The sequence below is a fragment of the Salminus brasiliensis genome, chromosome 10 (genome assembly GCF_030463535.1).
Source record: "Salminus brasiliensis chromosome 10, fSalBra1.hap2, whole genome shotgun sequence".
In the NCBI taxonomy this organism is placed as follows: domain Eukaryota; kingdom Metazoa; phylum Chordata; class Actinopteri; order Characiformes; family Bryconidae; genus Salminus; species Salminus brasiliensis.
In genome coordinates, this window is record NC_132887.1 from 34528950 (window position 1) to 34545039 (window position 16090).

At 40.6% G+C, this 16090-nt stretch overlaps 1 protein-coding gene across 1 annotated transcript in view; it reads left to right on the forward strand.

The window, feature by feature from the left end:
• ush2a (Usher syndrome 2A (autosomal recessive, mild)) overlaps window positions 1-16090 on the forward strand; it is a 303135-nt gene that overhangs the window by 99118 nt on the left and 187927 nt on the right. Inside the window, exons 21-28 of the mRNA XM_072689926.1 lie at window positions 1093-1223; window positions 4822-4948; window positions 6495-6596; window positions 6706-6894; window positions 7897-8027; window positions 8611-8887; window positions 10875-11081; window positions 13167-13247. Of these exons, the coding sequence (XP_072546027.1) occupies window positions 1093-1223; window positions 4822-4948; window positions 6495-6596; window positions 6706-6894; window positions 7897-8027; window positions 8611-8887; window positions 10875-11081; window positions 13167-13247 (1245 nt within the window). The remainder of the gene's footprint in view (window positions 1-1092; window positions 1224-4821; window positions 4949-6494; window positions 6597-6705; window positions 6895-7896; window positions 8028-8610; window positions 8888-10874; window positions 11082-13166; window positions 13248-16090) is intronic.

Here is a 16090-nt window from a genome sequence, read left to right on the forward strand (position 1 = left end):
AGTGGTCATATGTACACTAACCACTGTTTCATTAACAGTGGACACTTTTGAGGTCCACCCACTAGTGGAGTGGTGCGTATTCATAGGTATACAGTGTATAGCCACCTCTGAGGAGACTTACACACCTATACACAGCCAGAGATGCATTAGCCACAGCTGTGTAAAATACGAGTGTGTGGCTGATACTCAGTTTTTCTGCTTACTGCCATTTTTGGCTATGCCGGCAAATTCATGTGGGCAATATTACCACATTTGAATTACAGCTGGTTAATCCATGCTTGTTTGAGATGAATGAAAGCAAAGCATACTACTAGGAGATAACTAATCCACATACAGTGATTTCAATGCAACATTTTAAAGTTAGCGAGAGGTCAGTCTTATTATAAGCGAGAGGTCAACTGTGTTATAAGAAATTATTGATTACCAGAGAAAAATATTGCAGTAAAGAAAATCAGAACTGAATGAATTGCTAATGATGTAATGAAACAAATGTACTATGCACACTTCAATGAATGTGAACAGTTTGGAGGCAGTGAATCTAGAGGATGACACCTCTGGGTACGCCACCCAAAAACCTTTAGCGAAAGTCATGATTTGCCATTTTGGCGTTTTTGACTGTTCATGTCTGGTTTTTAAAACACTGTCTGCACTAAGGACAAATATTTTATAAACATTGTTCTGCCAGCTAGCAGCTGGGTGGAAATGGGCCTTTTCTTCAGGAGGTCGCTGGTTAGACCAACTTTGAGGCCACAGCCAATTGTGCTCCATTGATGGTAAGTAGGATGGCCCTATCTGTTCCCCCATCACTCAGCAAGATGCTAGCCAGTGTGGGCTTCTATAACAGAGTTGGCAGTTTGCATTGAGCTGTACAGTGATGTTGCATTAGCAGCAATCAAAAAGATACTCACTCTCCCAACACTAGTTGCATCATGGGATGTAAAAGTCTTAGGTAGTGTGTGAAAGTTTGAAATGACAACTGAATTGGTGAGAAAAATGGTGGAAGAAAAATAAAAAAAGAAGAACCTCAGTGCTGGTGATGCACCAAAGAATGGCTGACTCATCGTTTTGTTCATCTGTTGTATCTTTGTGCAGGTCTTCAGCTGAGCTTTCGTACACGTGCAGAAGACGGGCTTATCCTGTGTGCTCTGTCCCCTGGAGAGCAGGAAGAATACGTGGCACTGCAGATGCGTGGTGGCCGACCCTACTTTCTCTTTGACCCTCAGGTAGGACACAATTGTTTATGCCTGTCAAAAACCAAAGCTCATCCAGATACCCCTGGTTAAACTGCTAGTGCACCTTGGTTAAGTGTTCAGTGGTAATTTAGAAATTTCTTCAAGATTGCTTTAGATTTCTGTCCGACTCATCATTATTTTATTTTATTTTTCACATACTAGCCCAGCCTTCTTGTTCTTGCAATAATAAATCTTTATCTCTGAATGTAACTGGTTCAGATTCTACTGTTTAATGGGTCAATATAGAGGAAGAAAGCTTAGCATGGTTATTTTTTGATTCCCTTGTGAAACCCAAAACCAATATTGTTTTTTTAAGAGGGGAAATAATTAGTTTTTGATCCCATGAAACTCTGTCTACTGCCTTTTTTCCATGGAGAACTTTCAGACTAAAGCAATGTTTGAATTGGAGGCCAATTAACTTGTTACCCGCAGTCACGGGTAAGGCTACGGCAGTAGCATGCTAATTATGTCGCAGCGCAATGCCACCTCGCTGGCTCGAGTCTGTCGCTCTGATGATGAAAGCCATCATGAAAGATGATTTGCGCATTAGTGTCCACAGGACCACCGCCGATCTCTCCCCACCAATATCCATCGCCGACAATACTCGCCAGTTTTTGCACTCATAAACATATTTTGTCGGGGGTAGTTTGATAATTATAACTAAAAGTGGTGTCATGCCCAATTAATGTCCCCTGATAGCGTGCCCATTAGTTCCCCCATTAACGAATTCAACAATTCTAATGGGATTAGCACCATGGGACGCTAATTGGGCGTGACACAGGAAACTGGTATGCTTCCCCACACACTCTTTCTAATGATGAAATTAATGAGCAGTTTATAAAACGCTGTCTCATGAAAGAATATTTAGTTCCTGTAAAAAGCTGTTGCAAATGATGCCAGTTTTGCCCCCCTCCCCCCTTTCCACAATCTCCTTATTGGGGTACTCGCTGATATTCGAAGGCCCAAAGCACACACAAAGTGTAGAAAGCTTCTCCAAGGCCCAGGGGCATGATTAGCAGAATTAACACCATTGAAGGCATGCATTTTGTCTTAAACAAATTCAAGGGCTATTAACCAAGAGCATGCTGGGTTCTACACTGACGCCACTTACTCTGTTACTAAGCATTCGCCAAAGCCTATATGAATCCTAAGATGAATTTTTTAAAGTAAGAGTAACAGAGTGAAGTACCTCATACAAGTGAAAAATATGAAAATATCCACTAGTGCTGAGTAAATGAGAGAATAAATACAAGAGGTGTAATAGATACAGAGAAACTATGCTAAAGTGCAATCGTTCAGTATTTTATTCAAATTTCACTCAAATAACATGCAAAAAATGTGCTTTGGTGAATGAAAAAAGTAAATAATCTCAAGTATTTCAGTATACGCATACAAGTGCAGGAGATTAAAGCAATGACTGATTAACTGTGCTAGTCCTTGTACTATACATTTGCATAGCTGTAGGCAGGTTTAAGTTACACTGAAATAAATATTTGGTGCCTAAACCTCTTGATCCACAGTTTTTAGTTAGTTGTTCATCTTAATGCATAAGCTATCATGAATTATTTGGAAACCATGTCGTTTAGCATGTTTTATGGAGTTCCACAATGTTCCATGCAAGGACCTATGAACCTACTGATGCGTGTTGGCGTATGTTCAAGGTAAAAGGGGTTAATAAAGATGTTTGTAAATGTACAACAGCTAGACTGATTATAATTTGAAAAAAATTATATATACACACATATATTTCATTTATTGTAAATGACTAAATGACTATAAATGCAAATCATCCAAAATAATATCCAAGTACAATACTCAGGAGCACTGTAAAAAGTAACCATTTAAAGTTCATGGTATTTGTCTCCTGGTTCTTCTTCTCAAAGGAAACCTTGCAATTTCCCTCAGCAACAATCCAGAGGACGCTCATGTCCTCTCCTTGGAACATCTCCACCCGATGCGTCCAACGTTAAGCTTGGAAACAGTAACTGTGACCTGAGAAACGAGTTCCACTTGGAAGAGGTTCTTGGCAGTGTGACAGAATTGATCTCTGATAGTCAGAAAGCCCTTTTGAAGGCTTCCATTGAGAGAGTAGGGGGTATAAAGACAGCGTGTTGCGTCTCCCCAGGCTGATACCTAAAGCCGTCTTCTTTCTGCAGTAAACATATCGCAGCTCCTGGCATCCATACATATATCGATTTGATCATTAAATCTTCATCACCAGGCAGAGACACGATACTTTGTGTCTCGCTGTGTTCACTGCGGAGCGCTACGCCGGGGCCGCTAAAATGTGCCAGCCGGAGTGATGTCATATTTTAGCGAGATAATAACCCCCATCTTAATGCAGACGATGCCAGAGCCTCTAATTTACAGCCTGTGTGGAGGGTCCAATCTCCAGGCAGAATCCACTGCGTACCTCTGGGAGGGAGACGTTGCTGGGAAGAAAACAGGGACGTCGATGTCCACCAAAGACGAAACTCCTGTGTCAGTGGAATTCTTTGAGAAGTTCACAGGAGGTGAAGGTGTTGTAGATGGTGACAAAGTTTCTCATACCCTTAGCTTTCAGAGCAGGGATGGGGTATATGTGAGGCCCAAACAGTATGTATTACTTGATAAAAGTAAGATACATATTAAGGTATACACGGTCAGTGTCATAAGTGTTTGGACAGTGACACTTTTTTTGTCTTTTTGCGTGTTTACCTTCTCAGAGGATTTGAAATGAAGATCAAGATCATGATGTGAGGTGGTTTGGCCTATTTTCAGGTGTTTTTTTCAATTACAGCTTAAAAGCAAGCTGTTAATGGGAACTCTCAATATGTGGTCCAGAGAGGTGCTGATGCAAGTGAAGAGGGCCATCATTAGACTCAACTGCAAACTCATCAGACATATTAGATATGTTAGAAGTGGCCGTTTTTAACAAGTTTTTCTCCTTAAAAAAAGAAATGCTCAGAAATACCAAAATAATACCAAAATAATCCAAAGCACACCACATAATCTGTCAAACATGGTGGAGGCACTGTCATGGCATGGATATTGAGATACACTGTCTTGCTCAGATTCAGTTTTCAAATGCTGGAAAACTTGTAGGATAGCGATTCACAGCACAGATGGATAATAACCCAAAACAGGCTACAGATGCATCTAAAGACAAAAACAAATGGCATGTCACCTCAACACAATTGACATTTCTTGACCATGTCTTGACCACCAAAGCTGCTAAGAATTTTGTGAAACCCCATTGCTACGATATTTACAGTATTCTATCATGTTTTTTAAAACAATCTCGCAATTCACACGTGCCAATCTTATTACTCAGTGAAGCACTGTTTGACCAAAACTATTGAAGGCTGCTTAACTGAGCATGTAACATGTAGTCAATGTAGCCAATATAATCAGTTGTCTGCATATTGTTTTTGTATCTGTACACAAAATGTTAATATCAGTGGGGCTGCAATGCAAACTGTGTTCCACTGGCTTTGGGGAAGATTTACTCTAATAGACAAAGCTCCAGAAAGCTTAGGTCCTGTAACGTAGCAGTGTTTGCAGCGGCGGGGCGATTGGTCTGTGATTAACCCCAAGTGTTTGATGTTAGGCCTCGGCTGTGGCCCTCAGTCCACAAAACGATGGAGGGAGGAGGTATAACGACAACCAGTGGCACCGCCTGATCACTACCAGGAAGCAGGCCGTGGGAACAATCATTGTGGACGATCAATACACTGGTAATGGCGTGCACACACACACACACACACACACACACACACACACACTCACACCTATCATATTCATAGGCCAGCTCTTTACACTCCTCCTCATCAATGCCTCTAAAGCCTGGCTTCTGCAGATTTCCAAGCAGAGGAATTATCAAGGTTAATCTTTGCCATTCATTGTGTGATTAGAATAATTAGACTACAGGAGCTGCTCCCTCTCCTGAACTTGCATTTCAATTAAGACTGGCAGAAAAGAGCGGCGCTTTCCAAACCATCGCACTGAGCACACACTCGTGAAAGAGAGAGAGTGAGAGAGAGAATGTGTGTGTGTGCGCCTCGCTCTTTCTGCCTGTGACTCTATTAAGGTTATGACCTTATCTGCTCTGGGCTACCAGAAGCCATTGAATATTTGGCATTTATTGCAAATTGCAGAGCCTTTTTCAGTCTTGGATTATAACCAGCCTCATTTACTGGGGGAAAGAAGCATATACATCCATGCATGCTTTGCTTCGTCTATTTCATATAAGGCAGAATGTGTGCTTCACCCAAAATCCATGCTACAATTTTCAATCCTGCCAAAAACACAACCACTAACTTTATTTCCAAACTGCCAATGTTATTTATGTTTCTTCACTCCAACACAATAATCATTATTAACACTTCCTTGAAGAACACCTCCGGTGATTATGTGATTAGAAGTGATCTACAAAATCAAAATGGACAGGATTTGTACTGATAACATTGTCAGCTTTCATTATCCAACCCCGCCAGTACTAATTCATTTATAGGAACACTCCAGTTGTAGCTGTAGCTTATGTTCGATTTCCATAGACAGTTGTTTCCACTTTCCATTTCCTTGCATTTAGTACCAGATAAGTAAGTAAGTAAATCATATTAGCCAAAACACAGCCCAGGACACAGGAGGATGTGATGTGCTGTGTATTTCAACACATTCTCCATGTAACCATCAAGTAAAATGAGCCTTTCTGTCAGTGTGACCCTGATTGGTATAGCCTTTGTTGGCCGTGCGCATCAACGACCCTGTTGTCAGATCATGGATTTGAGCACCCCTTCCCATAACAATTTGACTCTCGTCAGATTCAGAGAGGTCTTCATGCCTTTTCATTTCACCTGAATTTAGCATGCCGAACTACAAGAACTGATGAGACTGTGATATGCACCGTTGCTACTGCATAATCAACTATATTCATCATCTCAGATGATGTCATAATATCATAATGTTTTGGCTCATCGGTGTAGATAGCAAAATTAAAACCAAAGTCCTTTGCCATTCATAAGTTCATCTCCTCATTGGGCTCTTAAACACACAGATGAAAAATTAACTCTCAACCAGCACAGTGAATTCAACAGTTCTATTAGATTCCGTAAAGAAGCCAATGTAGTGACGCTAAAACTGAAGTAATGTGAAGTGTGACAACTCGAAGTGGTTGTTGACTGAACTCAATTATAATAGAATCCAAAGGATTGAGCAGATGCTCACTAGAGTTACTAGAATATTCCTTTAACTCGTTCTCTCTTCCTTTATTCTTCTAAATAGGTTCTGCATCAGCAACCAGTGGAAGTACTATTATTGGGCAAAACACAGGTGTTTTTTTTGGAGGACTTCCAGAGAATTTCACTGTTCACCGACAAGACACTGGTAATGTCTCAGTTCAGATCCACACAGCTGCTCTTGGCTGGCATTCTTACTGAATTTGTATGCTTTTATACATAACTGGCTATATATGTGTGTATGTATGTATGTGTAGGTCCAGCCAAACTGGTGCGACAGGGTTTTGCAGGTTGTGTGAGGGAAGTGCTGGTCCAGAGGGCTAACAGCCCTGTGGCTATGTGGGAGCCATTAGACTGGGACTCAGCCCTGGAGGAACACGAGACATATGGGGGCTGGGAAGGCTGTCCTGAGGATACTGAGCATGGGGCCTACTTCCTGGGACATGGTAATTCCGAGTCTGTCTAGTTTCCAGCTAGGAATATGCTTTTTGCAAACTTCATTTGCAGTTATGTTAACCTTTGCTGACCCGGTATATAATGCAGGGCTGTGCAGTCTTGTTTGTTTATTGTACCTGCCTTCAAAGAAAGGATATTGCAGGTAACCAGTTTGGTAATGAAACTCTTAACAATCTTTCGATTCTGTGATCAACCTCAGATGTTCTAGTCGAATGTTGCCTTGGATAACTTTCTAAACAAACTGCTCATAGGGTTTTTATTTGCTCAAAGGTGGTGGTGGTGCACTATTCTACTGTGCAGCGACACATGAACAAGATAATGTAGATAATGCAGAATTTGATGAAAAGGACACTTCTCCACTTCTTCCTGGTGGCGTATTGTTCGTGTTTTGGACTTTTTCGCAGCCAGTGGCACAAGGAACATTTTACTAGTAGAGGAAACAATAGATTCAGTTAAATACCAGCAAATTCTGGAAGCATACATCACACTGTACAAAAGCTGATGATGAGAAGAGGATGGCCTCTACAGCAGAAGATTGTTACAGCAGATCCTAAACATACTTCAGAATCCACACTGAACTACCTCAGGAGGTTCACTTTGAAGGTTTTCCCCTAAGATGAGGATCATTGACGATCTGTGGATAGTGCATGCAAGACCTACCAAGAATCTCCAAAAACTTCTTTTTGTGAGGTGCACAAATTACCCAGAACAAGAATTGAAACACTCTTCACTGGCTGTAACAAATGTTTGCATGGTCTGATATTTGCCATAGAGGATGCTACTAAGCACTATGCAGGGTCCACAAATATTTAGTTTTTGACCCATTATTTTGTAGCTATAAAAGATGGAAATGAAAAACTACTCCTGCCTAAAATATTAAAGAAATTTACTTTGACTTTATTTTCTTGGTTAGTTACAAAAATACATTTAAGCAAGGTTTTCCAAACTTTTAGTTGCTGCTGTACATTTACATTAAATTTCCTGTTTTTTAGGTTACCTCAAAATGGAACCAGAGGTCTTTCAGGGTGGAGAAAATTTTGAAATATCATTTGAGTTCAAAACAGATCAGCTTAATGCTCTTCTTCTGTTTGCTTATGACAGCAACGGGGAGGATTACATTTTGGTAAGTTTTGTTTGTATACTGAAACAAAATACCATTAAGTGAGAACAGAAATAGTTCCATTAAAATTATTGCTGAAGTTGTTTTTTAATGAAAACAGATATAAACAAAAAACTGACAACATGGGAGGATTTCTTCTCCACACATTTCCCAAAAGTGGTGACTTTGTTGTCCATGATAACCATTTTTAATTATTTTCTAATGATTGTCTACCAGAAAAGAAGAAATCAGTCCCTTGCGCATCTAAAGCAGTTGCAAAAAACTGAGCGGTTCTTGGTGACTGTCAGTGTAGATGGTAATAGTGTCCATCACAACTTGCACAGTGTTGAATTAAGTAATGAAATCTTATCGGCTGTGGAAACAGCATAAAAACATAATTGACTATTTGTAACACAGTCAAGCCCGCTTCATATGGCCACACATGTAAATTAACCTATATATTTGCAGCTCTACGAACTTAGTGGGCTAACTAATATAACAGGTTCCCTTATGAGGGCCCATAAAAAGCCATACATCTTTCAAATAAAGTATTCTAGCTGTAGAATCACAAATATGTGCATGTGCACACGTGTGTGTGTGTGTCCAGGCAGAGCTGCAGGGTGGTATTCTCTCTTGGGTGCTACGTTGGGGAGAGCAGCATGCAGAGCTGGCCGTGTGGGTGGGCCTGTCCTACTGTGACGGTGGCTGGAACAGCGCCACCATGATGAAGCGGGGATCCCTGGCTGGAGCCGGTTTAAACGAGGCCCTGGAGCAGCAGAGGAGCCAGAGAGGAGGCCCACTGACCATCAGCTCTCCTCTTTACCTGGGAGGAGTCCCAGCTGGTTTTCAGCACCCAGCTTTGTTCCGACACAGCCTGCTGCATGGTAAGAGACACGTGTTACATGGACAAACACACACAGTGGCTTATGCTGTAGGTGTTCCGTCGAAAACTTTGATTTTATGAAAATATGTACAGCAAGACATCAAGGGTTAAAATCATGAATATGAAATATATATGTACATATATATGTGGGGAAAAAAGTATTTAGTCAGTCACCAATTGTGCAAGTTCTCCCACTTAAAAAAAATGAGAGAGGCCTGTAATTGACATCATAGGTAGACCTCAACTATGAGAGACAACATGAGGAAAAAACATTCAGAAAAATCACATTGTCTGATTTTTAAAGAATTTATTTGCAAATAATGGTGGAAAATAAGTATTTGGTCACCTACAAACAAGCAAGACTTCTGGCTGTCATAGACCTGTAACTTCTTCTTTAAGAGGCTTCTCTGTCCTCCACTCATTACCTGTATTAATGGCACCTGTTTGAACTCGTTAACAGTATAAAAGACACCTGCCCACAACCTCAAACAGTCACACTCCAAACTCCACTATGGCGAAGACCAAAGAGCTGTCGAAGGACACCAGAAACAAAATTGTAGACCTGCACCAGGCTGGAAGACTGAATCTGCAATGGGCAAGCAGCTTGGTGTGAAGAAATTATTGTGGGAGCAATAATCAGAAAATGGAAGACCTACAAGACCACTGCTAATCTCCATCAATCAGGGGCTCCACGCAAGATCTCAGCCTGTGGGTTCAAAATGATCACAAGAACGGTGAGCAAAAATCCCAGAACCACACGGGGGGACCTAGTGAATGACCTGCAGAAAGCTGGGACCAATGTTACAAAGGCTACCGTCAGTAACACACTACGCCACCAGGGACTCAGATCTTGCAGTGCCAGACGTGTTCCCCTGCTTAAGCCAGTACATATCCGGGTGCGTCTGAAGTTTGCTAGAGAGCATTTGGATGTTCCGGAAGAGTATTGGGAGAATATCTTATGGTCAGATGAAACCAAAGTAGAACTGTTTGGTACAAACACAACTCGTTGTGTTTGGAGGAGAGTGAATGCTGAGTTGCATCCAAAGAACACCATACCATCAACTGTGAAGCATGGGGGTGGCAACATCATGCTTTGGGGCTGTTTCTCTGCAAAGGGACTAGGACGACTGGTCCGTGTACATGAAAGAATGAATGGGGCCATGTATTGTGAGATTTTGAGTGCAAACCTCCTTCCATCAGCAAGGGCATTGAAGATGGAAGGTGGCTGGGTCTTTCAGCATGACAGTGACCCCAAGCACACTGCCAGGGCAACAAAGGAGTGGCTTCGTAAGAAGCATTTCAAGGTCCTGTAGTGGCCTAGCCAGTCTCCAGATTTCAACCCTATAGAAAACCTTAGAAGGGAGTTGAAAGTCCTTGTTGGCCGCCGGCAGCCCCAAAACCTCACTGCTCTAGAGGAGATCTGCATGGAGGAATGGGCCAACATACCAGCAACGGTGTGTGCCAACCTTGTGAAGACTTACAGAAAACAGACGACCTCTGTCATTACCAACAAAGGATATATAACAAAGTATTGAGATGAACTTTTGTTATTGACCAAATACTTCTTTTCCACCATTATTTGCAAATAAATTCTTTAAAAATCAGACAATGTGATTTTCAGAATTTCTTTTCTCATTTTGTCTCTCATAGTTGAGGTCTACCTATGTGGTTATCTAAATCTATCTGTGTTGAATGGAATTGGACTGAACATCTTTTTAAACTGAAAATGTATGCTTGTGGAGCAGACAGCATTAGTTTAACATTAGCATACGTAAACACAAGCCACACATTCAGACACTCCTTATTTAAACTAAGTGTATACTTGAATATAAGTATAAAAAGTCTGACCTACTTCTACATTCTTTGTCTGGATGCCTCTGACAGTGCTCCTTGTTTTAGATAAATAAGGCAGTACAGAATGCGTCTAACTCTCTCTATCTCTCTATGTCTATCTCTCTATCTCCCCCATCCCCCCCTTCCCACCCAAGGTTTTGGCGGCTGCATCAGGGGCGTTCGATTGGCGGCGCGTGGGCCTGTCGTAAACTTGGCCACAGCATCCCGTGGCGCTGTCAGAGTCAATCTGGATGGATGCCTGTCAGCTGACACCAGCGTTAACTGCCGGGGAAACGACTCCATCCTGGTGTACGTGGGCAGGGAGAGCAGCGCTGTGGACCTGACTCTGCAGCCCTTCACTGGTAAAAAAAAAGAAACAAAAACAAAAAACACCATATAAACACACACACACACACACTCTTCCCCACCAGCACTTCAGCCAAGCCTTGTTGACCCCAAGATATCTTGGCCTTTTGCTTTGGGCCTCCTCTCGGGCGATGTCTCAGGCGATCATTTGGCCTGTTTTTTTCCCCTGCCTTCTTTCTGCTGGGCTTTTTTGTTCTCGTAAGGGCCAAACAAAACAGTGCATGTCCAGCCCGGCAGTGGACGCAACCCTGACATCGGGGGAAGTGGAGAGGTCACGGCTAAAGCAGTCTGCACTGTCCCCTTCATCAGCACTCTGCTGAAAGTGTTGAGAAAGGCAAGCTCGGCTGACGCCCGGGGGCCAAATATAGCCAGCGCATCTCTCTGGGCTCCAGTGTCTGACGGAGATGAAGCTAAAAGGCAGCTTCGGTGCAAATGTAGCAGCTCAGCTGTATCACTTCTCTCCCCGGCCCCAAACTCAGCTTGTTCCTAAGGGTTCCACGATGCACTGGATGCACTTGTGGTCAGGAGAAAGATAGATGACCTATATGTTTGGATTGCTACTGTATATGGAGCTATAGGTTTTCCTAAGATGTGCTTGGGTTTGAATCAAGCTGTGTAAAATTGTTTTTGAATGGCATTATTTTCCATATTCCATATTGTAAAAAAATTGAAATGGTTCAGTGTATATAATATAATCTCATAATTCAGCACAATTCTAATTAGTTATGTTATTAATAATTAAACTGAATCAGGGACACGGTCTGCAATTTCCTTTGGGATTAATGAAGTACTTACATTGTGTTCTATTGTATATAATTTAGCTGAATTACTTAAAAAAATATATATAAATATATTTAATTTAATTTTAATGTTAAACATTACAAAGATATATTCTGAAACTCTATAATCCATACAGTTAAATCTTCTAAGCAATGCATCACAATGCAGCAATGCATTTTTACACCTCTAGTGTTTAGCTTATTTTTATTGTACCATCATTTACCGTCACTTTAATAGCAGTACAACAAAAGAGCAAAAGTAAGTATTTGAGAATCTTGAGAGCATTTGAGCCAATATCAGCTATACAGTGATTGCATATCTTTGCTACAGGTGAAAATGCAAATTTTGTTTCCAGCACCTCATTGCTCTTTCCCTAACCTCTAGTTAGGACTTCCATCACATGAGACCATCAGGCCTGGGAGGGGGAAGGCTAGCATGTGCTAGACAACCGCTAGCCAACTCATTCTTTATAAACCCCCACTAATGTAACCTTTTTAGACAACTGAACATGCTAACTAACTGCCAGTTTGATTACGTCAGTGTTAGCTAGCATCACATTGAGTGATTGAGGAAGAAGGAGGATTGTACCTACCCAGAAAGTGAGGCTGTTTATGCTCTATTGAACTCCTAACCATGAATGGCTATGAAGCTGCAGTCTCCCAGTGATGTCAACACTTAGACAGTTGCTCCACTCAGGGCCTCAGCATCTACCATTCTTGAGGAGTTCAGCCAGTTGTGGCAACAGTGAAATTTTTATTAAAAGTCTATGCCAAAATTAACATTATGCAAAATTGGTAATTTTTGATCTTGGGCTTCCCTTACAGTTGCGGAGATTAGTATGCTAAGGTAGAGCAAGTCTGGTGTTGTAAACAGCATCACATATGTACAATGCAGTATGAGTATAGCAGCAGTACACAGCTTATGTACAGTAGAGACCATGACCATGGTGCAGAAGAGCTGTTGTGGCAGGTACCCCCCCCCCCCACCACCCCCAAGTCAGCAATTAGCTCTTTGGTTTTGCTGATGTTGAGGAAGATGTTTTCAGTGTACCAATCCATAGATGATGCTGATAAGGGAATATGTGAAGATTATATAAAACGTCCTAAACTAAAAATGTCAAAGCTTGTGAGTGTCAGGTTAGAATTATAGCATTTGCTTACTAGCTTTAATTATTAGCTGCGGCCCTATTTGCATATTGATTAAGTAAAACTTGCAAATTTTTATTTTTATGCTAAAATATCATTTGGTTTTGTATCTCTGTTTTATCATGGCTGATTTGAAAGGTGCTTTTTTGTGAACAGAGTATCTGTACAGAGTGATGGCATCTGGAGAAGGAGGGTGGACAGCCGGACCATGGCAGCGAGGACGCAGTCGAGAGACAGGTAAGCACACACAGACAGTCTCTTTCTCACTCTCAGTCTCTCTCTGTCTCTCTCTCTGTCTCTTTCTAGCTGTCTCACAGGGCAAGGCTCTGTACCGATATTTGTTTGTGCCATAGTTTTCAGGGCAGCCCATTTCCTTCTTATCTGCGCAATATATGTAACAGTCAGGGAGATGAGATGGTGCTTGGTGATAGCTTATCATGTAGCTCAGGGTAAGAGCGCACATCACAAATGCTACCTCTTTAAAAATGAAGGGCTTCTGTAGAGAGGAAGATGAATGAGAGGGAGAGAGGAATAAAGATAGAGAGAGAGAGACTGTGGGAAAGGGGGTTGAAAGGCTTGAAGAACTAAAGAGGCACATTTCCGCACATTCAGCCAATTAGACATTTTGCGTTTTTGGATTGAGAGTCTTAAATTTGGACAATTTTTCCATATCTTGGGTATTGTTAGTTGAGTCGTAATAAGCAAAGCTAATGCTTTAATGAAAAGGAACAGCTGGCTGTTTTACTCTATGCCAGAAGATTTTCTTTATGAACACCATTACATCCAAAGGCATTTATGGAAAGTGCAGTCATAGGGAGTCAGAGGTTGAGTTATAGGGATCAGAATTAACTAACTGCTTTTCTTTAACTGTCACTGGCTGTCTGTTGTGTGGTTTTAAAATAGAAAAGTAAGTAAGCTAGTAATGTAAGCTAGTCTTAATGAACTAAGTAATACTAACATTGCTTGAATGATTGAAAGTTTCAGTAATGAGATAAAATAGCTACATTTTTTATTTTGAGTTTTAAGCATTTAGTTATAAGTGAATGACAACATTAGGCATATTCTAAAAACAAATGAAGGAAAAACTGGCTTGTGGCACTGAGAATTTGCTCATTTAAATTGAGAAATGTTAGTACAAATGAATCCTATTTTAAAAATCTTTCAGATTTACTGTTATAGTTCAATAGTTTTAATTTTTTAAGGTTGGGTTCCACTATCTCTTAAACGAAAACGTAAACGAAATTGCTTGAAAATCTAAATTAGGAGTTTTAGTTAGGTAAATTCACCCAAATTTCCATAAAACACTGACTCAACCTCCTTACAGGCATCGCAATGTGGGCATGCACATAGTTACACTGCACATACATCATGCTACAGCTTTTTGGATGCTTGACACAAAATGAATAAAAAATTATCATAGTTCTCATTTTCCATGACCTAACTACCAGAGGCAGAGTTTCCCTGCCCAGTATTATTTATTTTACATGGAGTGCATTATTATTTTCATGATGCCTTAAATCATTGATATCTGGTGACATCTGGTATGTATATTGTAGGGAAAAAAGTATTGCAGTGTCACTTTATTTTAGTATTGAGCAGCCCTACTGGTCATACTTTCTATATTATATTGAGAGCTAACTACATATGTCCTTATTCCACACTCTTATTGAAAGCACACCAAAGTATATTTTATATTATGTAAAATTTGAGAACACTTTCTTTGTTACAGTGTGTAAACTGCAGCCCTTCGACATGTTAGGCACATGTTTTAGTGTTTGTCTCTGTGTGATCTGTCTGTTTATGTCTGATCCCAGACATGTACAAAGGACTAGAGACCAAGACTTGAGTAAAAGTACAAGTGCTTGTTTAAAAATGTTACTTGAGTAGAAGTAGAAGTGTTCTTTAAGCTCCATACTTAAGTGGAAGCACTAAAGTATTCAACATTTTTGGTACTTAAGTATTGCAAGTAGTTTATTCTAAAATGTACTGCTTAAGTACTGAACGTAAAAGTACAAGTATTGTCATGAAGCAGTCAAAAGTCTGAATATCATTGTTTATATTATTTCAAATTCTTAGACTTAAGGACCGTCACAATTCCTTTGGCTGTAGTACAAGGGCAGGAATGTAGAAGACAGAGGACATGTACATAAGTCTTCAATTAACTCTCTAAACAAACTCCCCCCACAAGAAAGGCTAAACAGAACTGACTCAACCTGCCACTTACAGTGTGCTACAAGTGCTAAATATGTAAAAGCAAGTGAGGAAAGCATCTTAAAACCCTGAGCTTCACTCTCTGTAAACAAAACTACAGCCAAAAGATCTCAGGCCATTAGGACACACACATGTTTTTGAAGGTGGTGAAGATGGTGTTTCTTCTGGTGGTTCTTACATCTCAGAATAAACATAACAAAGCTCTAGCGTAAGTGTCCTCACTGCAGCAGCGGAGTGAGAGGAAGAACAGCAGCATGCGTGCTCACGGCTCGATCGCTTTATCTGCTCAATGTTGAGAAGGCTTCATCAAACTCTGTGACAGTGCCATCTAGTGCTCTGGAGGTGATAATGTACGTTTGAAATGATTTGTATGGATTTGAAGTAATGATGCAGCACCGGTGTAAAAGTATTAAACTCATCCAAAATATGCAGTGAAGTAAAAGGGAAAATAGGAGAAAAAAATAATACTCCAGCAGATACAGATACATAATTTTAGTACTCAAGTACAGAAGTGAAGTAGTTCCTACTTCCTTACTATACATCTCTGAGTATACCAGTTTTTTGGTGAGAGCCAGCACTACTTTATCTTTAGGGAAAGATTTGTATACATGCATGTGTGTATGTATGGGTGTAGAGGTACATAAATAGATGTTTATGTGTATATGAGAAGATCTGATCTCTGGAAGAGTAGGTAGTGGTGTGGTAGTGGCCCCCTTCATGGAAAGGCACCAAGGCTTCTTCGTGGAATTTGTTACTAGGAGACAAACTAACATGTCTGGCTGAATAGAAATCTTTTACCAGTGTGTTTTCTCTAATTGAAATATAAAGATTTTTTAACAAAGTGTTTATCAATTAACTTTAGTGTTCAA